Source organism: Azolla caroliniana, unplaced genomic scaffold (assembly GCF_043228905.1).
Source record: "Azolla caroliniana isolate FFs.n. ecotype wild unplaced genomic scaffold, voAzoCaro1.0.p SCAF_4, whole genome shotgun sequence".
Lineage (NCBI taxonomy): Eukaryota > Viridiplantae > Streptophyta > Polypodiopsida > Salviniales > Salviniaceae > Azolla > Azolla caroliniana.
In genome coordinates this window covers 14541253-14566240 of record NW_028230439.1, presented here as the reverse complement: position 1 = coordinate 14566240, position 24988 = coordinate 14541253, and the positions used below count along the sequence as shown (strand labels likewise).

General features: G+C 46.9%; 1 protein-coding gene across 2 annotated transcripts; it reads right to left on the bottom strand.

Annotated features, from left to right (window-relative positions):
* Positions 1 to 14383: 14383 nt before the first annotated feature.
* LOC147865119 (protein SPIRAL1-like 3) lies at positions 14384 to 16078 on the bottom strand. Of its 2 annotated transcripts, XM_087317867.1 has the most exons (3): positions 15977 to 16078; positions 15262 to 15614; positions 14384 to 14690 (listed from the first exon to the last, which is right to left on the bottom strand). In XM_087317867.1, exons 2-3 carry the CDS (start codon positions 15601 to 15603, stop codon positions 14616 to 14618), a joined length of 417 nt encoding a protein of 138 aa, XP_087173993.1. In that variant the 5' UTR covers positions 15604 to 15614; positions 15977 to 16078; the 3' UTR covers positions 14384 to 14615. The 2 variants fall into 2 exon arrangements, with proteins under 2 accessions (XP_087173993.1, XP_087173994.1); XM_087317868.1 differs by lacking the exon at positions 15977 to 16078 and having other exon boundaries at positions 15262 to 15618.
* Between the last annotated feature and the right edge of the window lie 8910 nt (positions 16079 to 24988).

The following is a 24988-nucleotide window of genomic DNA, read 5'->3' as shown; positions in this document are numbered from 1 at the left end:
ATGGTAGATACATGTTATCCCGGCACGCCCAATATTCCCTTTGGAGTTAGGCCATATCGATTTTATGACGTTGTCGTGTGAATCTTCACACACTATGTAAAAAAATAATGAAATAATAATTATAAATTAGATTAGTAGAGTACTATAGAAAGATGGATATACTCAAGAGCTTCAAAATGTATTTTACTATATACAAAATGGAGAAATACATATCAAGTTATGAGAAAATAAAGTTTGATTAGATAGGGAAATTAGAACTATCCCACATAGATAGGAAAGTTAAGGCCCTGGCTATATAAACACCTTGAGCTCCCTCATTTTTCATTTGTGCTAAGAGCACTTTGGCCACTTTGTCTTGATGGATGATGGTGGCCAAATTCCCTAAAACCGGAAACCGGCCGGTAAGCAAATCCGGAAAACGGGTCCGGTAAGCAATCTGGAAACCGGCCGGTATGCAATACCGGAACCGGCTGGCAAGCAAACCAGAACCGGTCGGCAAGCAAAACCGGAATTGGAACGGGTATGCAAACCGGAAACTGGCCGGTAAGCAAAATCGGAACCGGCCGGCAAGCAAACCGGAACCGGTCGGCAAGCAAAACCAGAACCGGAACGGGTATGCAAACCGGAAACCGGCCGGAAAGCAAAATCGGAACCGGAACGGGTATGCAAACCAGAAACCGGGTGGTAAGCAAAACCGAAACCGGCCGATAAGCAAAACCGGAACCGGCCGGCAAGCAAAACCCGAACCAGTCAGCAAGCAAAATCGGAACCGGAACCGATCGGCAAGCAAAATGGAACCGGCTACCGGACGAGGTTGGATGCGGACGGACGAAAGATTGGATCATGCAACAAACTAAAGTAAAGTGAAGAGAACTAAAGTAAAGGCCATGTGGACGCAAGCAACTAAAGAAGGAGTGCATGGAAAAAGTAAAGGTCATGTGGACAGTCACATGCAACCAAAAGAAAAAGTTAGGCAACTAAAAGTAGAGGCCATGCAACAAAAAGTGGAAAGGCTATGATCAAGGGAGAACTCCATATTTATTCCATTTTTTTTCCTACACTAGGACTCACTCTCCATATTATCTTAATTTTTTTTCTTTTCTTTGGGGAGCTCTCTTATCTTATCGAAGCCAATAACCCTAATCTTCCCTACGGAAGCTATCTCTCAAGTAAACCATAATCTCCATACGGAAGCAATCTCTCAAAATCCAAAATTCCTTGTCAAAGCCATATCACTCAAGAATCATAATGTCTTATTTCCTCTAATCTATTATTCTAATCATCTCCATAAGATAAAACTTTTGTAATCCCAATCTTGGGATTGATTGTAATCTTTCTTTCCCTTTTATTAATGAAATTTGTTAATCTTTCTCATTTCGGTTAATTCTTAGTACATAAATACACGAATTTGATATCCTCTAGACAAAGGCCCCGGAGTCTTGCCTCAACGTTCACGTATCCTCGTTGTATTTTCGCGACAACGTAACCGTCTATCTTAGGTATACGTTTTGCCTCATGCTCCCATGTTTCAGCCAAAAATATAATATCCATACCTTGAGCTACATCATTGAGTCCTAAACCCTTATTCCATAGATATCCTCTACAATTCCAAAACATTACTTTCAATCGTGAAGCACTTATAGTGCCATAGGTCGTTGCTTGCTATGCGTTTTGATTTGCTTTCCTAGATTCATATGCTTGCCTTCTGCATTCTTGCTGTTGTGGAGTTCTATCCTCCGTTACAAAAAAACTTGTCCCTTTTAAGTACACCTTACTACTATCTAGAATCATTTCCCTTTTACGTTCATCAAGGATTGTACAAACAATAGCTTGAGATGACTTTCCCTCTAATTGCTTTTGGACAACCCTATATGTGGCATATACAATAACATCTCGCATAGCAAAGTGATCTTCAAAGAATTTCGTAATATTCTCTCCGAGAGCTAATGCATTCTCTGTTTCATTCTCTTGCATACCTCTAATGACAATATTATTCTTTCTTCTTTCGATTTCATATTGCTCATTTGCATCTAACACGTATCCATGGTATTAGAATGCCTTTGTGTGATTTTGAGTGTTTCTTTCAAGAGAACATCTTTCCACCTTGTGATGATCACATCTTCCTTCCCTTCAATTGTAGATTTTATTTCGGTATTTGCCTTCACCAAAATCTCTTTTTCTACTTCAAGACTCAACATTTTTCTTTCTATTTCAGGCATCCGATTTCTTGCATTTGAATAGTCATGTTCTTCATTGCATGTAGTTCTTCACGCAAAGCTTTAATCTCCAACTTTTGCATTTCCATTGTATGTTGAAGAATTAATTCTCTCTCCTTATAACCATACATTTCCCTTTGCATATGCATCACCGTCTCTTGCAATGAGATATACATAGCTACCATCTTTTCCATTGACAAAGTATGCATTTGATTGTTTGGGCTTTCAATCATATCATCATTGACTTTTACTCTTCTTGGCATATTTACTATTAATAAAATGATACAAGAAGTAGAATGTACCTTTCAATCGATTTAGGGTTTCAAAATCTACCTTGAGTTTGAGGAACCGCGGGGGAAAGAGGGTTTCACACGAAAATGCTCATAACTTCTCACAACGGAAACAGAAACGGAATTTAGAAAATAAAAATTTGTTAGAAAGATCTCCAAAAGAGCTTTCCAACTAGCTATAGAACGCGGAAAACGATGGAGGGAGAGAATCGGTCGCACAGAAGAGAGAGAGAGACAGAGACACGGTGTGTGTGTGTGTGTGTGTGTGTGTGTGTGTGTGTTAGGGAGGGAGAGAGAGAGAGAGAGAGAGCAGAACACAACTTCTATTTCAAAAAATAGCACTTTATACTCTATACATACAAGTGTGCTCTGTGAGCACTTCTATACAAGTCCTTAAAGTACTGACAAGTACTTTGAAACAATTACAGTGTGGAAGCTAAACACGAATCTCAACCAGCTCAGCCAAATCGCAACAAAAAACACAGAAAATGGAATACGCAGAGTAGGTGAGAGACAGACAGACAACAAAACAACTCTATTCAAGAAATGGCGCTTGTTCTGTGCATACAATATGCTCAGTGAGCACTTTTATACAAGTCCTTAAAAGGACTAATAGAAGTACTGACATGCACTTCAATGCTCGTACTAAGCGACAAACACTAACTCCTAGAACAATAACTACCTAGTAGACTAGGAGTGTAGGCCTCCAATGGCCTACCAGTTCGCACATGGGTCTGGCTCTCCGATCCGGCTCCTGGATCCGGCTCACCTTACCAGACATTGATCTAGCTCTTTGTTCCGAACATCGATCCAAATCATGTTAAGCTTGCTCGCTCAACACTCCCCCTCAAGCTCAACTTGCGGTCGGATCGTGGTGTCTGTTGTTGATGGTCCTTGCTTCCGGCTTCTCCTAGCATCTTCACGCCTCGCTCGCGCTCCTCGACCCATCCGGTCCCACTTGCCACGACCCTTCCGGTTCTACGCACCTCAACCTTCTTGGTTGGCATATCTTCTCATAAGGCCCATCTCAGCTCCTTCATTGCTATGACTTCGATGTTTTTCGACCCGGAGGTCCTGAAGCAGTCGTTAAAGCCATATGGCTTCACAGGTCGCGATGGTAGCTCCCCTGTGCTAAGCCTCAGTGCTGGACAAAGCCACTATCGGTTACTTCTTGTTGCTCCACGCAACAACCACACTACGAAGAGAGAACATAAAGTCGTATGTTGATCGACGATCCGACACATCACCTACCCAGTCGGCATTTGTATAACCAACTAACTATTCGGTTATACCATGTTGGTACAACAGTCCTCGATCCTTAGTGTCACTCACATATCGTGGTAGTCGATGCACGCACAGAAGGTGTTCGACGGTCGTTCGTTGCATAAACTAACTTGTCACCCTGACTAGATAGTTGATGTCAGGTCAGGTGATAGTAAGATATATTTGGCTTCCAACAATTTGTCGAAACCGTTTCTCATTGCAAGCCGGTCCGAAGTCGAGACATAGCTTCGGATTTCGGTTAAGGGGTGTTGAGACCGGTCGGCAATCCATCATGCTAAACTTGTACAACATTTTCAGTACATAGTGTCTTTGTGACAACAATATGTCATCGGGGGAGTGGATCAATTTGATCCCGAGGAAGTAGTGAAGGTACCCCAAATCCATCATCTAAAATGATGCTGCTAGTTGGGACTTCACACAGCCGATTTCCTCTGAGTCGGCGCCGGTGATGACTAAATCATCAACATAAAGTAAAAGACTTATCGACCCATTCCGACCTTGCCGGATGAAGAGTGAAGAGTCCGACTTGGATGTAGCAAACCCCATCTTATGTAGGAATTGCGTGATCTTCGCGTTCCAAGCACGTGGGGCTTCTTGCTTCAATCCGTAAAGGAACTTCTTCAGTTGGCATAGAGCTAACGTATTCATTCCGGACTGAAATCCGGGTGGCTGCACCATGTATACTTGTTCCTCAAGTTCTCCTTGCAAGAACGTGTTCTTCACACCCATCTGGTGCAAATTTCAACCCTTCACCGCAGTGACCGCAAGCAAGACACGGACGGTCGTCATCTTCGCGACCGGCGCAAACATCTCATCGTAGTCGATGCCATGTTGTTGCGCATAGCCCTTGGCCACTAACCGGGCCTTGTACCGTCGGTTTTGTACATGATATTGTACACTTACCTGCATCTGATCGTCTTTTCGCCCTTGGGGGCGTCAACCATGTCTCAAATTTGATTCTCCGTTAGCGCTCGCATCTCTTCCTCCATTGCGACACGCCAATTCGTGTCTTTTTCCGCTTCTGCGTAGCTCTCTGGTTCACACACTTCCGCCACTTCCCTCATGTATGCATAATGATGCACCATGTACTCATTATATATCCATACCGCTTCACGAGGCTCTTTTGGTGGGTAGATCGGAGTAGCTTTTGATTCGCCAATTTTAGGGCCCTCTTGGCCGACTCGGACTTTGTTTCCAAAGGTCCTTCTTTGTTCTTTCCGGTGTCAGACTCGCTCCGATCCGACTCGTCCTTGTCTGTATCGTACTCTGGCATTTTCTTCTTCCCTTTCTCCTTACGCGTGAACCGTCTCCTCGGTTCTTTGCGTAGGGAATGCACGACCGAGTCCTCACCACTCGACGGCTCTTCATCCGACCAGTCGATTCGACTTAGTCTCTCATTAGGCCCACTTAGGCGGAATGAGATCGGACACTCTTCCAAAGTACCAAAGTTTTCTTCTTCTTCTTCGTCTTCCCGAATCATGTGGGGTTCATTGGCCTCATCCTCAATGATCGGGTGGTCAGAGTTGTCGGGGGTCAGAGTCAATAGGGAGTACCATGATGCCGACTCGTCGAATTCGACATCTCGGCTCACTCAGACTTCCTTTGTTTGAGGGTTGTAGCACTTGCACCCATTCTACTCATGTGAGTAGTCGACTAAGATACACTTCTCCGACTTTGGGTCCAGCTTTCTCCACTTCTCATCAAGCACATGCACATAGGTAATGTTGCCACATATCCTCAGGTGTCGTAAGTTCGGCTTCCACCCAAAATACACCTCGTGTGCTGACACCTTCTCCCCGATCCGATTTTGGATGTAGACAGCCATCAAGACCGCTTTGGCCCAATAGAACTTTGGCATGCTCTTCTCCTCCATCATTGCCCATGCCGCTTCCACAATTGACCGGTTCTTCCTCTCGGCTACGCCATTTTGTTCCGGCGTATATGTGCAACTGAATTCTCGCTGAATTCCCTTCTATTGCAGATAAATATTGAACTTGCCGGAAAAATATTCTTTTCTGGCATCCGACCGCAAGCACTTGTCGTACTCTCTATTTTCCTCTCAACTAAACTTTGTAAGTTCCAGAAACAGCTGAAGACTTCGCTCTTCTTCTCAATGAGGTAGATCCATGTGTGTCGGTTGTAGTCGTCGATGAAGGAGACGAAACATCAACTCCCGCCAAAGCTCACGTTCTATGTCGGTCCCCATACATCCGAATGTATCAAGTCGAGCTTGTTTTGGCTTCGGTTTCGCTCGTTGGGGGATGGAAGTCGGTGTTGCTTCCCTAGCTGGCAGGCTTCACATATTTGGGCCTTCGGGCCACTAAATTTCGGCAATCCGAATACCACTTGTTTCGATTGCAGATCTTGAAGCCTCTAGTAGCTGACGTGACTAATTTGCTTGCGTCTTAAGTCGATATCGGATTCGACTTTCTGTCCTCTCGCAAACAAAGCGGTGCCAACGTCGTTGGTGTCGAGGATGAACAACCTCCTATCCCAGCACCCTTGCGCGATGATTTAGACCTCTTCCTTGATGAAACACCTGAGATGTGTAAATCAAACTTTCAACCCCTGGTCAACGATCTGCCCGACCGACACCAGGTTCTGTGTGGAAAATAGCGCTCAACCACAACCGAGTCTTAAACAACGAATGGAAGAAAACAAACTAACAATTAGAGATGACACAGGATGTTTACATGGAAAACTCTAAACGGGAAAAACCATGGGAGCCCACGGACTCCAACTATTACTATGAGAGGAGGAATACAAAGTGAGACTCAGAGGCAATGACCTCGAGCTCTATGTCTTCACCAAACCGGCGGTTGCAATAGAAGACCATTTCTATCTCTCTCTCTCTCTCTCTCTCTCTCTCTCTCTCTCTCTCTCTCTCTCTCGATCTCTCTCTCGACCATGCTTTCCACATCTCTTCGATTGCGCCCAATCCTTGCAGGAATTTCTCTCACAACCACAATGTGCACTCTCGATTGCAACATTCATTGGTAAAGTTCTTGAACATCGAGAGTCGCTACTCACCTTCACACGTATCACGTGAAATGTAATATTTTTGCTCTCATAGGTCATATTTGACCTCCTAAGATGATAATATAATCTATCTATCTATCTATCTCTCACGCTTTGTCTACACTCTCTATCAACAACTCTCATACTATAAAGTGATTCCCCTAAGTCATATTTATACTTATATGACTTTAGGGCTATTTACAAATATAGCCTCAATGGGCTCACTATGAAACATATTTACACATATGTTCTTGGATCCGGTTTGCACGGATCTATCCGGATTCACTCGATCTGGTTTCCGGGTCTCATCGGAACCCTTCTGGATCCAGTTCCTTCATCCGACTCGTCTAATTCGGCTCCTTCGGTTCTCATCCAAATCCCATCCGGAGGGACCGAATTCCCAACATACTCCCTCCCTCTTCACTCTGGCATGGAATTTCTCGTTAATCCGATCCGTCTTCGGCACGCATCCAACTTGTTGGTTGAAAGCACCTTGGTCAGCATATCCGATCCGTTCTCCTTCATGTGGATCTTCGTCAACACGAAGTCTTGATCTTTTACCTTCTCCCAGAGCCAGTGATATCTCCTTTGGATGTGCTTGGTCCGGGAATGGTAGGCTGCGTTCTTCGCAAGGTGGATGGCACTTTGACTATCGCAGTAGAGCTGGAATTCCTCCTGTCGGATCCCTAGATCTCTGATGAAGTCCTTCATCCAGATTATCTCCTTGCCGGCTTCTACAGCTGCCATGTACTCCGTTTCCATTGTTGACAATGCAACGAACTTCTGCAGCCTCGACAGCCATGATACAGCTCCCCATACATAAGTCATGACATATCCGGATGTAGACCGACTGGTATCCGCATCAACCGACATATCCGAATCCGTGAATTCGTCAAGTTCGGGTTTACCGGAGCCAAACCGGAGGCACATACTCAAGGTGCCTTTCAGATATCTGAGTATCCACTTGATCACATTCCAGTGCTCTCTTCCCGGATTGCTCATGAACCGGCTGACTACTCTGAGAGCATATGCAATATCCGGCCGAGTGCACACCATTGCGTACATTAAGCTTCCGACAGCAGAGGCATATGGTATCTTCATCATATCCGACTTCTCTACCTTTGTTTTCAGGCTCTGCTTTCCAAACAACTTGCAATTTGCCAGAAGTGTCGATTCGACCGGTTTCGCCTCCGACATGTTGAACCGTTGAAGCACCTTTGTCACGTACTTCTCTTGTGACAACCACAACAACTTCTACGACCGGTGCCGAATGATTTGCATTCCCAAAATTTGTCTTGCCGGACCCAAGTCTTTCATTGAGAAGGTCTGGTTCAGAGCCTTCTTCAACATTTTGATCTTGACTTGGTCTCGTCCGACGATCAACATATCATCCACATATAGCAAGAGTATCAGGGAGTCGCCTCCAACAAATTTCTTCACAAACATGCAGTGGTCAGCTTGCATCTTGTGGTACCCTTGGTTGGTCATGAAGGAGTCGAACTTTCGGTACCATTGCCGAGGAGCTTGCTTCAATCCGTACAAGCTCTTCTTTAGCTGGCATACCAGGTGCTCCTTCCCTTTCTTCTCAAATCCTTCCGGTTGATGCATGTAGATCTCTTCTTCGAGGTCTCCATGTAGGAATGCCATCTTGATGTCTAGTTGCTCTACCTCGAGGTCCATGCTTGCCATTATGCTCAATACCATCTAGATGGATGTCATCTTTACTACCGGGGTGAATATCTCGTCGAAATCCACTCCTTTCTTTTCCTGGAACCCCTTCATCACGATCCGAGCTTTGTATCTTGGTGGATTTCCGGTGTCTCCCGGTTTCAGCTTGTACACCCACTTGTTCCGGAGTGCCCTCTTTCCTTTCGGCAACTTCGTTAGTTCGTATGTGTGGTTCTCATGTAGGGAATCCATCTCGTCCCGCATGGCACTCAACCACTTGCAATTGTGGGTGTCTTTCTTTGCTTCCTCGAAGCTTTCCAGCTCCCCCTCATCGGTCAGCAATACGTGCTCTGCATCCGGAAATCTCAGGGGGGCTCTTCTCTCTCTTAGAGGGTATCTTTGTCCTTGCTTTCTGACTACCGGTTCCTCCGTTTGTTCCGAATCCGAATCCAATTCAGAATCTTGTCCGGTTCCGGTGTCTTCTTCTTCTTCTTCTTCTTCGGTCATTTCAGTTTCTTGTCTGAATCCAGTCGTTTCGTCAAGTGTCATTCGATTACCGGCTAACATCCGGTTTTCAGCCGGGCAAGTCCTTGTGTCCTCAAGCTGGTTTTCCTTGGATGATCCGGAGTTCATCACCTTTTTCTTTGACTCCCAATCGGCAATGGTCTTGTCTTCCATGAAGACTATGTCCCAACTCCGGAACACCTTCTTGTCGACCAGATCCCACACCCGGTAACCGAACTCATCATCGTTGTATCCAAGGAATATGCATGGTTGGGTCTTCGGATCCAACTTTGCTCTCTTGTCCTTTGCGACATGCACATATGCGAGACAGCCAAACACCTTCAAATGCTAGTAAGATACATCTTTACCGGTCCATACTTTCTGTGGTGAGTCTCCTTCCAAGGGTGCTGACGGTGATCTGTTTATCACATAGGTCGCCATCATCCGTGCCTTAGCCCAAAATGTCTTGGGTAACTTGGCATGTGCTAGCATGCTTCAGACTCTCTCCATCATGGTCCGGTTCATCCGTTTAGCCAGCCCGTTCAATTCCGGCGTCTTCGGCATGGTAAATTCGAGCCGGATTCCCTTTGATCGGCAGTAATCCTCGAACTGCCCCCGGTATTCTCCTCTGTTAGCTTCCGGTCGGTTTCTCTTTCCACTCTCGCGTGGAGCTCCTTGAAGATGGACAACACCTAATCCTTCTTCTTCAACGGTGAGACCCACAGCTTCCGGTTGTGGTAGTTTATGAACGTCACGAAGTACTGCGATCCGGCATGTGACTTCGTGTCCACTTGACACACATCAGTATGCACCAGCTCTAGTGGTGCATTCCGTCTCAACAGTGGTCTTGACCGGAAGGAGGTTCGGTTTTGCTTGCTGGCCAAGCAATCGGTGCACTTCTCCAGATGCACGTCTTTCACCTCTCGAATGAGGTTGTCTTCGACAAGTCTTCTCATCCCCTTCTGGCTCATATGACACAGTCTCTTGTGCCACAGCTCACCGGTAGTGTCGGATGCTATGTTCACTTCTTCCCGGCATATTTGGGCGTGCACCAGGTAAAGTGTGTTGATCTTCCGGGCTCGAGCCACAATTAGGCTTCCTTTGTTGAATTTCATGACTCCGTTCTGGATGCTACCTATGTAGCCTTCATCATCTAGCCGACCGGCTGATATCAGGTTCAACCAAACCTCCAGAACATGTCGAACATCCTTTGGTAGCAGCTTGCACCCAGTTGATGTCGTCAACCACATAGGTCATGTGCCGACGATTCGGCAGGTACCTTCATTCCCCATCCGGACACAACCATGATCTCCGGTTGTGTAGGATGAGAAGCATTTCCAGTCCGGTGTCAGATGGAACGATGCTCCGGAATCGACAACCCACGTTGTCTCGTCGCCGACAAGGTTTACCTCATTCTCCTCGATAATGAGCATCAGTTCTTCTTCACTTGTCGCAATCACCGATGTTCCCTTCCGATTCGAGCCTTTCCGGTCCGAACCCTTCTTCGAATCGGCACTGTCAGTTCCTTTCTCTTTCTAGAAATACCGACAGTTTTTCTAGAAGTGTCCTAGCTTCCCACAATAGAAGCAAGTAGGCCTCCCCCTTGACTTCGACCTTGTCCCCGACTTTTCCTGGTTCTGGGGACTCCGGTACCGGTTTCTTCCCCCCCCAATGATGGTCATCTTCCTTGACCAGGGCCTTCGAATCAGTTCCGGATTCCCAGTCCTTCTAGCGAGCTTCTTCATCTAGCAAGCTTGATTTCACCCTTGCTATGGACAACTGCTTTCCTTCCAGCTCGGCGTTGCCCAAAGTGATAACTAACGTCTCCCAACTATCCGGGAGGGAACCGACCAGGAGCAATGCAAGTACCTCGTCGGCTAGAGGTATTTCGAGCGTAGTTGTTTGGTTTATGAGCCTCTGAAATGCGTTCATTGCTCCGCCATGTTGGATCTGTCCTGGTACTAGAGTCTCACTAACTTCCAGAATATCGAAACCCGATTTACAGTGTTCTTACCCTCTAGCATGGTGCCAATTTTCTCCCAGAGCACATGAGCTTTACTTTCTTCATTGAAGTTGTTATATAGGCTCGTGTCGATGAAGCACCCGGTGTACGTCGTTGTCTTCATGTGTATCACCTCCCATGTTGCGGCATCGATCTTATCCGGTTTCTTGTCCCCGAACTATATAGGCAACCAGAGATCTTTGACCACGAGCATGTCCCTCATCTTTGACTTCCACACTGGGTAGTTGGAGCCGGTGAGCTTGAACATGCCGCCGAATGATTCTTCCATTTCCTTTGTTCGCTCTGATACCCGTTTGTGCGGAAAATAGCGCTCGGCCACAACCGAGTCTTAAACAACGAATGGAAGAAAACTAACTAACAACTAGAGATGACATTGGATGTTTACATGGAAAACCCTAAACGGAAAAAACCATGGGAGCCCACGGACTCCAACTATTACTATGAGCGGAGGAATATAAAGTGAGACTCAGAGGCAACGACCTCGAGCTCTATGTCTTCGCCAAACCAGCGGTTGCAACAGAAGACTAGTTCTGTATATATATATATATATATATATATCACGCTCTGTGTACACACTCTATCAACAACTCTCATACTATAAAGTGATTGCCCTAAGTCATATTTATACTTATATGACTTTAGGGCTATTTACAAATATAGCCTCGATGGGCTCACTATGAAACATATTTACACATATGTTCTTGGATCCGGTTTGCACCAGATCCATCCATATTCACTCGAGCCGGTTTCCGAGTCTCATCCGGAACCCTTCCGAATCCGGTTCCTTCATCCGACTTGTCTAATTCGGCTCCTCCAGTTCTCATCCAGATCCCATCCGGAGGGACCGAATTCCCAACATGTTCTTTGTGATTGTCAGAACGTGTAGCACGTTCATAAGTTTCTCCTTCTTTCCGACATGGCTGAGGGGAACTTCTTTGACATGTTCGATCGGGTGCGGGGAGTCGTCTCCGGTTTCGACCACTCCCGATTTCTCTAGTTTCTATAAGTATGAGAACCATTCTTCATGGCTCGTCATGTGATTTGACGTTTCAGAGTCAACGTACCACACCTCTTCCGATTGTGAGGAAGTCTTCTTCACAAAGGCTGACCCTTTTTCAGTCTTTCCAGTTTCAGATCCTTTGGCGTAGTGCGAGCATTGCCGAATCCCTTGTCCGATCTTACCGGATCCAGATTTGTCCAAATCGGCCCACATCTTTCAACACTCACTCTCCCGGTGGCCTTTTTCGCCACAATAGCTACATTTCATTTCGGCCTTTCCTTGCCAGTTTCTGGCGTCGCCTTGACTCCCCTTGCTTGTGGAGGATCCGGAACTGTTGTTGGCACCACCTTTGTGCCTTCTTTCCTTCTCTTGTCGGCCGCCACTATTGTGTGCCGATCCACCTCGTCCAACATGCTCACGGGGCCGATCCGCCTTCGTGTACAGCATCTGGATGTCCGATTGAGTGGTCTGTGAAAACATCTAGTCAAGTTTTTAAGGAATCTCCCAAATAACTAGCACTCCTAGCAAGTATGTGATATACTTTCTAGACTGCAAGAGTGATAGATTCCCTATTAGCAAAGGATGTGAGGAAATTATCATGACAAAGAAAAAGTGGTTGGAGAAAATAGCAACAATTAAGACAAATCAAATATATTAAAAGATTAAAATAATAACAAAAATCAAGCTTAAGATTAAATAGGGACAAGTAAAAAATATCGAAAGTAAGAAAACAATATTGATGATGAGACTTTAGAGGCAAACCCCTAAGTTTAAGCTCTCATTGATCACATTTGAATACAATCGATACCATCTTTTTCATTTTACGCTTTCTTTTACATACTAATTCTATCACTTACCTCAATGAAAATACTAATTCTTCAAGTGGCAATCTAATTCCCTAGCAATTTGATGTATCAAAGCCAGGTGCATCACTCAAAGCTCATGTTCTCTCTCTATTGAAGGTCTATCTTCCTAATTGGTTTGACTAGTTTATCTAGTGTTCCGTTTCATCTGAGTACAGGTTTAAGGTATATGTAAATAAAAGCATTTATTGAGGAGAGGTTTTTCAAGTAGTTCATATATATTAGATTGTAAGCCTTTATTTACAAGTTACAAACTCTCTTTATTTTAGTTACAAGTTCCAAGTTACTACTTGAGAATCAATAATCTGCTTCGTACTTTGTAAAAATAGTAAAACGTTCTAAATAAAGGTAACCTCTTTTGTAGCAAAGAATTTCTCCATAATTATTATTAGATCACCATTCCCTATCATTGGTTCTACAAATTGTAAGAACTGACAAATGCCACTATCGTACATAAATACATACATACAGCTACTTGGCAGATAAACACAAGGCAGGAAACAAAAGTACGCTATTGATAGTGGTTCTCTCGCAACCCAAACAGTTGGAGAAACACCACTGGATTCAAGAATCTAAGTCTCACTAGGCATGGCTTCCAATCTCAATGAGTTCAAAACAGGAGCATTTAGATAACCCACTAGACACTCCGCAGCTTGAACATACTTTAGAAACACATCATACCTCTGGGACTCTATTATTGAGTCACAAAAACAAACTCAATAAAAGATTTTGCCCCTTCATTTCTATTGCATAGGCACTTCCTCTATATTGATTTTGCAGTATGATTTAACAGAAATGCAAGTTCTTCAAAATCCATTTACCATTAAAGATTGCAGGCAAATGAGCAATGAAGCCCCACCTAAAACTGATGCTAAGGATACAAGCATCAAACCCCAAGAATGATGAGAATCCGTCTGCAACAGATGATTGAATATTTTATCAGCGTATATAAGATTCCACATCGTATAAAGAAGACGGATAACCTGATTCTATTCTTAACTACTCACTCTCACCCATTCTAAATTGAAATATAAGGGGATAAACCAATTATAGATCAAACAAATAGAACAGGATACCTGATCCCTATCAACTACCTTCCCATTCAACAGGCATAGAATCCCCCCTCCCGTTTCAGAAGCCATAAACAGCAGAAAAACAAAATATTAATATTTCATTCAACAGGCATTGAAGCCAGATTAAGATCCTCCATTTCAAGCAAGTGCATATTCATGTATATACATTTAGACGTGTGTATATATACATATATATATCCTCGTTAATCATAAAGGCTGACCAATCGTTGATCATTTGTCAGAATATGACATGACCAAAACATGTAAAACTCCGTATCTTCAAAGTAGATTAGATTTTATAGAATGAGTGACAAGTCGGAATCACCCCATGATGTATTGCTTATAAGGCACTCCGAGTCTTATAAGGGTGACACGCATCTAGAGCAAAAGAAGAAGCATTTCGAGCAAAAGAAGAACAGGTGAAGTACAGGATAAAATCTCATAGTTAAGCAACTCCAATAATTTGTTTTGGTTTGATTAAAAATATTATCATGACAACAGTTATATTTCAGAATCGAGTCCAGTAAAATCATCATCCATTCTACCAGAATGTAGCTTCATAATTGCACCCAAATTATGCCATACCAAGATTAAAGTCATAAATACTAAAGAGATAGAGCTCAAAAGATTTATATCAAGGTCAACCACGAAACGCAAGCTCAAGACAAACTCTGGGTTAGTTACCACCGAACAGGTATCCAAGGGAAGATCCACCACCTGGGGCCGCATGTACTTTGGTCGAAGGCCGATCCTGTCAAAAATCAAACACATAGAAAGAAAAAATTTGATTAAAAATGAATCACAACACCTCTTCTATCCAAACTTTGGTGCAAACTAGGGCTAGGCCCATCCCAGAGATCATATTCAGTCATATATGCGCTGTAACAACATACCTATGTATCTATACGTACTTTTGGTTAGGTTTGGTCATCTGGAAAGGCCTACTATAAGCTTGCATATTCTACTTTTATCTCTCTTTCGTTAAACACGGATCAGTTTTAGAGATAAATAAATATGTTGTGTCTTTCAGCATGTTACAAAAGAGCATCACCCCAGTTGAGTTACAAAAGCTTCGCATTAACACAGTAACGCTTAGTGATACCTTCCATCACCATGTGTAGGTTACGCGACAAGCACCATCCTTTTATAAACGAAAAGAAAACCAAAACAAAACACAATGAAATTCCTAACCTACTTAGTTCAGAATGCTAACGATCTGCATGTGACCAGGTAATGAAACTGGCTCCTTTACATGACAACCGTTTAAATACACAAAAAAGAAGTCAGCAGACGAGGAAGAGGAAAGGAAAGAAGAGACTTACGGTAATGAAGTTTCCTGTATTTTGTCCATCAGCACGATGGTAATTGTTGGGATTGCTACCAAGCTGACCGGCAGGGATGTCAGGGTTGACGCCATTGATATCAGAGACGGGTGTCTTGATGCCCGCAGGAGCTTGATTCACAGAAGGAGGAGGATGAGAATGAGGATGAGGATGATTCTCCTTCACCTCACTCATGCCAGACACAGATGTTGCTGCTGCTGCTGTTTGCATCGTTACTGGTGGCGATGCAGCTGAGGGTGGAGATCCTTTTGGTGGCTCATCGGATCCGAACAGATACCCGAGAGAGCTCTGTCCTCCACCGCTGCTCACTCCTCTTCCCATACTCTTCCTTCCTACCTCAAAAAAGTAGAACAAAAACGAACACACTTGTGAAGCACGAAAGAAAGGCTAGAAAACCACGTCGGTACGGTGAGAACACAAAATAAGATGGTATCTTTCTGCACAAAAAGAAAGGATCAGAGCTCCCGATCTGTGACCGAAGGGAGGAATGATGAGCCCCGGACAAGAAGAATGCAGGATCTAGAATGGAAAGAAGCAGATGGGGGTGGAGGTGGGGGTGGGTGGGAAGAAACCCTAGGGATGCAGAATGTAGAGAAAGAAGACGAGTTGTGTAGAAGCGTGGAAGAGAGTGATGAATACCTATGACGAGAAGAAAAGAGAAACATAGAGAGAGAGAGAGAGAGAGAGAGAGTACCTGTGTCGAAGAGAGGTCTGGCGATGGCGTGAGAAGAAAACACAGAGAGAGAGGGAGAGCGTACAGTTGCGTGCGTGCGTGCGTGTGTGTGTTAAGAAAGAGAGGGGGGGGGGGGGGGGGGGTTGTGAAAAACGAGAGAGAGAGAGAGAAAGGGACTGTTCAATTTCCCCGAAACCGTTGGCTTGGCTTGGCTTGGCTTGGCTTGGCTTGGCTCGGCTCGGCTCGGTTCGGTGGGGTGTGCGTGCGTGCGTGTGTGTGTGTGTTTATGTAGTTTGTTTTATTTTATTTTGGTACTAATTTATATATATGTATGTATGTATGTACATATATCTATACATAATTGGCCCCATCATTATAATGTCTGAAGATAGATAGAGGCATTCTCTTCCTCTTCTTCATTGTGATGTTGTTGCTCCTACTCCGTCCCTTCCCTCCTCGATACCAAACTTCATTCATTCCCGAGCAATCCCAACTGGAACGTGGTCCCAAAGTGAGTTGGGACCGACCCAATGAGTCCCAAAAACGAGTTGGGACAAACCCAATCATACCCAAAACAGAGCTATGAAGGACTCTCTTTTTTTTCCAAAAGAAAAATTCTTCATACATGACGAAATGATTAGTCTAACAACATTATAAAGGTTGTGGCCATGATAGGCCAATAAGAGAGCTCAAAGACTTAGAGAGGAAAACTAAAAAGAATGGATGTCCATATGTTCATCCATGTAGTTCTAAGTTAGTTGTCCATATGTGGATAGATACTACGTCATTATTCTTCCATTCCATCATGCTCATCATTATATGTAATAAATACCACATGTTTGTTTCTTATAATATATCAGCATTTGCATAGATGTTGTACATAGAGACATACGCAGACTCATTGTTTCTTCAAAAGCTTGCTTTCCAAGATCTACATTTCCGCAGTTTCAACAAGCACCTAGCATAGTAAGCCACATTATATAGTATTGGGATGTGGGATGGTATTTTCTTCACTAGTTCTACTACTTCATCCAATTGGCCTACACAGTTAAACAAATCAACCATACAGATTTGATGCCCAACCAATGGATGAATTCCGTAATTTCCAGTCATGGCTTCACAATCTATTTGACCTTTATCTACCACGCATGTATGACTACAAGCATTGAGCACAACTAGAAAGATGATCAGATTTGGTAAAACTCCATTTCTTCTCATCTAGTCAAATACAGAGAAAACATTTTCAATTTCTCCAACTTGACCATATCCTGTAATCAAAACATTCCATGAGACTATTTTTCGAGTTTGCTATGAAGGACTTACGCCCTGCAAAATAGATTTTGGGGATGCGCATAGTACATGAGAAGATGAAAAACATGTTGTGGTTGTCACAAGAGAGATACGTTATAAGAGTACTACAAAGATTTAACATGGATAAGGCTAAATCCATTAGCTCTACACTGCCAATGGACATGGAGTTGAATTATGGGTTGAATTCTTGTCAATGTCCAAAGAGTGAGAAGGATAAAGTAGAGATGAAGAAGGTGTCTTATGCTTTAACTATGGGTAGCTTTGATGTACAACATGGTTTGCACTAGCCCTGATATTGCCTTTGTTGTTGGGGTTGTTGGTAGATTCATGAGTAATCCTAGAAAGGAGCATTGGGCTACAGTTAAGTGGATCCTTAGGTATCTTAGAGGCACCTCGAGTGTGTGCTTAAGTTATGGTCCCAGAGACCCTATGCTTGATGGTTGTAGAAAGTAGCGTGCGGAAGCAAGTATAAAGACAGAACAGAAGGAAGAACACTCAGGTTTAATGGAGAGCTTGAGCTTACACAGTATACGCGGGAGAGACCGAGAGAGTGAGAGAGAAGACACCAAAAAAGAATGTGTGTATATTTTTTCTAAAGAAAAAAAACAACAACAAACATATATGTGTTCAATGAACACTTTGTACAAGTCCTAGGAGGACTGACCGAAGTACTGACAGTACTTCAATGCTCATTAAGAGCTCTTACACTAATTCCCAAATATATTCCTCACGGAATATCTTTCCTAACGGCCTAACCGATCGGTCCCAACCGATCCGGTCCTCGACTTCTTCAGCCAATCCGGCCAATGTTGAGCTTGTCTCTCAACACTCCCCCTCAAGCTCAACTTGAGGCTCTTCGGGATCTTCACAACTCCGGTTCCTCCTGGCTTCACGCCTCGCTCGCGCTCCTCGACCTGTTCGACTCCGCGCGCTTCGACCCTTCTGGTCGGCTTGTCTGCTCATGTGGCCCTTATCAGCTCTTCTGCTGTTGCGGTGTCGACACTTCTTCTGCTGCCTTTTCTTCCGCTTGGGCCTCGGTTGATTCAACGTGTCTGAATCAAACATCCGAACCGACTCGGCTACCTCCGATCGGTTTTCTCTCTCGTCCGAGTTGGCTGTCTCCAACTTGTCTTCAGTCTTCTCGCCCTCGATGGCGTCATCTCCCCCATGCGTGGTTGGCTTCAACTCTCTCCTTCGACTGCTCCCCTTCTGTCCGCTTCCGGACTTTTCCGCGGGTCCGCCCTCGGCTTCTTCAACCGATCCGAAGTCGAACTCGTCAACCGACTCGGTGTTGCGGACAACCAACTCGGTGTCACGGTCTCCGCTCCTTTCCTGCTGCCTTGCTTGGTCGTTCGGGACTGTTCTCCCCCTCAAGTTCGGCACATCGAGGTGACGCAACCCGAGCGCACCTGAGAATTGCCGCAACTTGTCCAGACCAAGAGGCTTTGTGAAGATGTCGGCAGTCTGCCGATCCGTCGGCACGTACTGAAGTTCGACTTCACCGGAAAGGACACGCTCACGGACGAAATGGTAGTGCACCTCAATGTGCTTGGTCCGTGCGTGGAAAACGGGGTTCTTCGCGAGCTGGATGCTGCTGAGGTTGTTGCAGTAGATCGTCGTCGGATCTGACACCTCCGCTTGCAGGTCCTTAAGTAGCCGCTTCAACCATATGGCTTCGCATGTCGGGACAGCCGCTCCTCGGTACTCAGCTTCGGTGCTCGATAGTGCAATTGTCGGCTGCTTCTTATTGCTCCACGCGATCGCGGCACTCCCAAGGGAGAACGCGTATCCGGACGTGGATCGGCGATCGGCGGCGTTGCCAGCCCAATCAGCATCGGTGTAGCCGACTAACTGCGCGGCTGCACCGGTCCAATATAGCAGTCCTCGGTCCTTAGTGCCACTTACGTACCGCAGTACGCGTTGCGCACACTGAAGGTGCTCCTCGGTAGGTCGCGCCATGAACTGACTGATCACCCCGACCGGATAACTGAGGTCGGGTCGGGTGATGGTCAAGTATATGAGGCTTCTGACAATTTGTCGGAACCTCGTCGGGTCGCATACCTCTCCCGTATCGAGACGGACTTACAGTCGGCCATCCCGAGTTTGAAGAGCATACCCAACACGTAATGACGTTGGCTGATCAATATGCCTTCGGGGGTACGGATCACTTCGATCCCGAGGAAGTAATGAAGGTCCCCCAGATCCTTCATGTCGAACGATGCCGCAAGCTGGAGCTTCACGCGGTCGATTTCGCCTAGGTCGGCGCCGGTGATGACCAAGTCATCGACATATAGTAGAATACTAACCGGTCCGAGTCGACCTTTTCGGATGAACAGGGAAGAGTCCGATTTTGACGTGACGAAGCCCATCCGACGCAGTTGTTGCGTGATCTTCGCGTTCCAGGCACGCGGGGCTTGCTTCAGTCCGTAAAGGGACTTCTTCAGTCGGCATACTGCCAAGGAGTTTGTTCCGGAGGGAAATCCATTTGATGTTCCTCAAGGTCACCTTGCAAGAACGCATTCTTTACATCCATTTGATGTAGGTGCCACCCCTTGACCGCGGCTACTGCGAGCAAAACATGGACGGTCGTCATTTTCACGATCGACGCAAATGTCTCATCGTAGTCGATGCCGTGCTTCTGCGCGTAGCCCTTTGCCACTAGCCGAGCCTTGTACCGGTTGACCGAGCCATCGGTGTTGTACTTGACTTTGTACACCCACCTACACCCGATCGGTTTTACCCCTCTTGGTGCGTCAACCAGGTCCCAGGTCTCGTTCTCCGCCAATGCGTGCATCTCTTCCTCCATCGCGGCACGCCAATTCGTGTCTTTAGCTGCTTCTGCGTAGCTCTCCGGCTCACGCACTTCCGCTACACGGGTCATGTATGCATAATGATGCGCCATGTACTCGTTGTATCCGAACTGCAAAACAGGATTCTTTTGGCGGGTAGATCGGCGTAATCTCGCATTAGCCGATGTCGAGGCCTTCTCGATCGACGCAGACTTCACTTTTAAAGACCCGTCACCGGTTCCCTCAGAGTCGGACTCACGTCGGTCTGACTCATTCCTATCCGAGCCGGAATCCGACACCTTCTTCTTCCCTTTCTCTTTGCGTGTAAGCCGTCTCCTCGGCTTCTTGCGCGGGGAATGCACGGCCGAGTCTCCACTACTCGCCGACTCTTTATCGGACTGGTCGTACCGACTTAGCCGTCCAATCGGTCCACTTAACCGGAGTGAAATCGGACTCTCTTCGCGAGTCTCAATTTCGGGCTCATCCGGAGGCATCTCGGCCTCGCTGACCTCATCGTCAGAGCTCGGATTGGAGTCGGGGTTCATAGTCGGGGGCAGGTACCAGGACGCGGACTCGTCAAACACAACATCGCGGCTGACACGCGCTTGTTTGGTGCGAGGGTTATATCACTTATAACCCTTCTGCTCGTCCGAGTAACCGACCAAGATGCATTTCTCGGCCTTTGCGTCCAGCTTCCTCCTTTTCTCCTTCGGTATATGCACATACGCAATGCTACCGAACACCCTCAAGTGTCGTAAATTCGGCTTCGTTCCGAAGTATAGCTCGTGCGCCGACACCTTGTCTCCGATCTGGTTCTGGATGTATACCACGAGCGGTCCTTACTGCCTCGGCCCAATAGAACTTGGGCAAGCTCTTCTCCTCCAGCATTGCCTGTGCCGCTTCCACAACTGACCGATTCTTTCTCTCGGCCACGCCGTTCTGCTCCGGCGTTATCGTGAAGAAAACCGTCCCTTAGCGCAATCGGTGCATAGCGCGCGTGAACCGGCTCTTCACGCGTGCGCGCCCTTTAATGTATATAATAGAGAATTAAGTACAAAGGCATATCCTAGGTAGTTAGATTCGGTAGGTAATAAGTTAATGAGGGAAACGGCTCCCTTATTGAAGCTATAAAAGAGAGGGAGACGCGGGGAGAAAAGGGATCGCGCATTGAGGAGGACGAAGTGCTGTCGGACCGTAACCGAACGCTTCTCCTCTGTTTGTTCTCTATTGCTCTTCTCTACAGGTTTTCGGGAGGCTCGCGCTGCTTCGAGGAACGCTCGTCTGCTTCCGGCAGCACCTCCATCCTATCCCCTCTTCGTGCGCAGACGAATAGGCATCGGCATCTGTTCGCCGGCCTGTTCGGTTGTTAACCGCTCGTGTGCTCTGTTGTTTATTTGTTATTCGTTAATATACAAACATTTGTGTCTCTCTGTCTCTGTGTCCATTCGCGTCTTCTGCGTTGACGGGCCGTGCCCCTGTGTTCCTTTGCTCATACGTAACCGGGCGTCTCTCTCTTTCTCTTTCCCCTTCTATCACCTGCTCTTCGGTTCAAGACCCCGGTGGTCCCGCCTCATTTCTCCACGCAAGCGCGTAACAACGCGACATATTTGGTGAACCCGACGTGAACAAGGCGGCAGAGGAGCAGAAGATGAGGGGGTTGGATCTTGTAGAGGCCATGGCTTCGGCCGTGGACCGGATAGTGAGCGCGCGCGAGGGCACCGGTGCCCTTGACAGGGCTATTGAGGCGATCGTCGGTATGATCGGCCGGTTCAGTGGAAAGGATGCCACGAGTTATTTGGCGTCCTATCGGGCGGAGATGTTGATGAGGGATATTCCGGAAGAGAGGCGTCTTGCCGGATTCCCTCGAGTGGCGATGCCGGGCATCCATGCGGAGGTGCTCGAGGTCCGGGCGGAGAGCCGGACCTGGGAGGAGTTCGAAGGATGGCTCCTGGAGAAATACGGGCTGCATGGAGTGGGTGGAGTCCCCCGACAAAGGAAGAAATGCGTCGGCACTCCTCCGGGAGTATGAGGATCGCTTTGCGCGCCTTTTGGCGCTCGATCGGACCGTTCTGGACACAAGTTGTGTCCTACTGTTTGTCAAATCGGTTGACCCACGGGATCGGGAGCAAGTGGGCTCCTTACTGGAAACTGAAGACGGGCTGACGGCCGACTGGGCCGCGGTAAAAAGAATCTGCGGCCGTTTTGACAAACGGTGGGAGTGGGCTAATACAGGGGCGACCGGGGCGGGTCCTGTCGCAGCAAGGAAGCTCGAACCGATACCGCAGGCGCGACGGGAAGAGACCCGGGAGTGGCTCGAAACCGGTTCGGCTTCGACCGGCGTGGTCAGAGCCTCGTCCAGGGGGACAACTTTGGAGGAGTTGACACGGGCGGTAAAGGATCTCCAGATCGCCCAGGCTCGGAGGGAAGGCGGCGATCAGGCTCGTGACCGACGGCCTCCGGCAGGAAATAGGTGCATGTGGTGCGACGAGGTCGGCCACATCCGGAAAGACTGCGGGGACTTTGCGGAGGCTTTGAGAAGCCGGGTAGTGTACCTGTGGGAAGGTCAGGTGCACGCCAGCGATACCCGGAGGGCCCTGAACCAAAACGACGGGCGAGGAGGAATGAAAAGGGTGATGGAAGAGGCGGCGGCCCGGCACGCGGAGACCGTCCACTACTCAGCGTCAGCCGGTATTCGGGTCGGAGGCAGCGAGGCCCGGAGGGAGAGCAAAGCCGGGTTCTGGCCGACGGTGCTGGAAGGCCTCGCCGGTGCCTGATTAAAGAAAGACGAGGCGGACCGTGCGGAGAGGCGGGTCCAGGAGGTAACCGGGTGGAGTGACCCGGTCGAAGAAAAGACGGGTTTCGTCAAAGCAGCTTGCCAGAACTACGAGGCTCTGGTTGAAGACAAATGGGTAGGTAAAACCGGAGGGGCCGGACCCTCACAAAGATACGAAACCCGATTCGGGCCAAAACGGAACGAGGCTGGTGAGACCAGTGCCCGGGATAACCACAAGAAGGGCGGATACCGTTTGGGCATGGAGATCGAAAGGACCATGAACCTGCGAAAGGTCCTGGAAGAACGAATCCTCGACAACAAGGTGGAACTGTCGTTGCGGGAGGTGCTCGGAATCGCCAAGAAGGAGTTCCACGACTCCATCGTAGACTTGGTAAAGAGGAAGAGGCTGTCGACGGAGGCAGAACCGGAAAGGCCGGTGGAGGTGCGGACGACGCACATAGAGGACATGGCGCTGGAAGACGAGTGGGCGGAGAGCCACTATTCGAGGCCACACTAGGCCCGAGCGACCACGGAAACCCCGGTGAAGATCGGAGATGTTCAGGAACCGGTGGTGGCGCTGGTGGACCACGGTTCGGAAATAAACCTGATGTCCATGGACTTCTACAAGAAGGGAAAATGGCCGATCAACACCAAGCACGGGTGGAAGATATGGGCGGCGACGCGCGCCACCGAGGAACTACACGGGGCCTGCCCAAACGTGCGAGTCAAGATCGGCGACGTCGAAATAGACCAGCACTTCTTTGTGCAGGAGACGTCCTCGCACCCGGTCATACTGGGAGAACCGTACATTACGGCAGCACGGATGGAGACCAAGGTGCTGGACAACGGGTCGGCTTACGCGAGGGTCAAGAGTCAGGATGGGCGTCATTCGGTCCAGTTCCTGACGGTGCGACCGAACCACGAGCGAAACCGCGAGTCCCTTGGTGGCGAGAACCGAGAGGATTTTTAGAGAGGGCTGTCAAGGCGTGGGGCCGCGATAGTTCGGACACCCCAGGAAAACCCCACGAATGTACGATAGAGGCGAAACCGAAGAAACCTTGTACCATAAGTAGGAAGTTTTGTTTCTCCGACAACGGAGGGTGTGCGAAGAAGAGAAAGAAGAAGATGATGAAGTCTGAGAAACAGAAAGAAGAGAGAGAAAGGCATAGACGGAAGAATAAGGAAGAACGGGAAGAAAGAATGAGGAAGAAGAAAGCAGGCGAGAAAGAAAGAAAGAAGTAGTAACAGAAATGAAAAAGAAGAGGGAAAGAAGAGAAGGAAAGAAGAAAAAGAAAGATGAGGGTATCAAACATAATTGTAAAAACTTGAGGGTATATAAGAAAATTTTAAAAATCAAAGGGCACCTATGAAATTTTGAAATCTCATCCACCTAAAGAAATGGACGTGATCGACCACGACAACTCACAAAATCAACAAAGAATAACATACATACACACAACATTTTTAAGGACCCGAAAGAGGATACCAAAGTTCGTAAGACGATAGAATGAGAATGTTCATGTCGCGGAAAAGTCGCTGACCGATGGAGATGATCAAGTCAAGCGCTCCGATCGAGGGAGTCGATCGTTGAAAGGACCGATGGAAGTTCCGGTCGAAGAGATATCATCATCAAGGCATGTGGGATCGACGTGCAAGGCACTTTCCCACGGGCGTGCCATATTGTGTTACCTCGTACGAGCTATACGGAGAGTCAAGTGTGATGAGCGAGGGTCGAATATTATCATGATGATGTTGTATATGTGTAGGGAACATAAATGTAATTGTGAGTCGATATGTATGTGAACACATGCACACGTGTGTGCATGTGGAGGGATACGATGAGGTGTGAGTGAGTGTCCAATATGAATGCTCTAGGGGGCTTACACCCCTTTGTATCTACCCCCTCTTGTACTATTTAACCCCTTTATGGGGAATGAATGAGGAAGGAATCATTTCTCTCTCTCTCTCTCTCTCTCTCTCTCTCTCTCTCTCTCTCTCTCTCGTCATCTCTCTTCCTATCTCTCTCCCTCACTAACAGTGATTGGCGTCGTTCTTCCCTTAGCTTCCTGTCGTAACCGGTCCTGCTCGTATCTCTCCAACTCCAACTGAGTTGCAAGCTACCCGTCATCCAACCTCTCTACCAACCCTCGGATTTCTTTG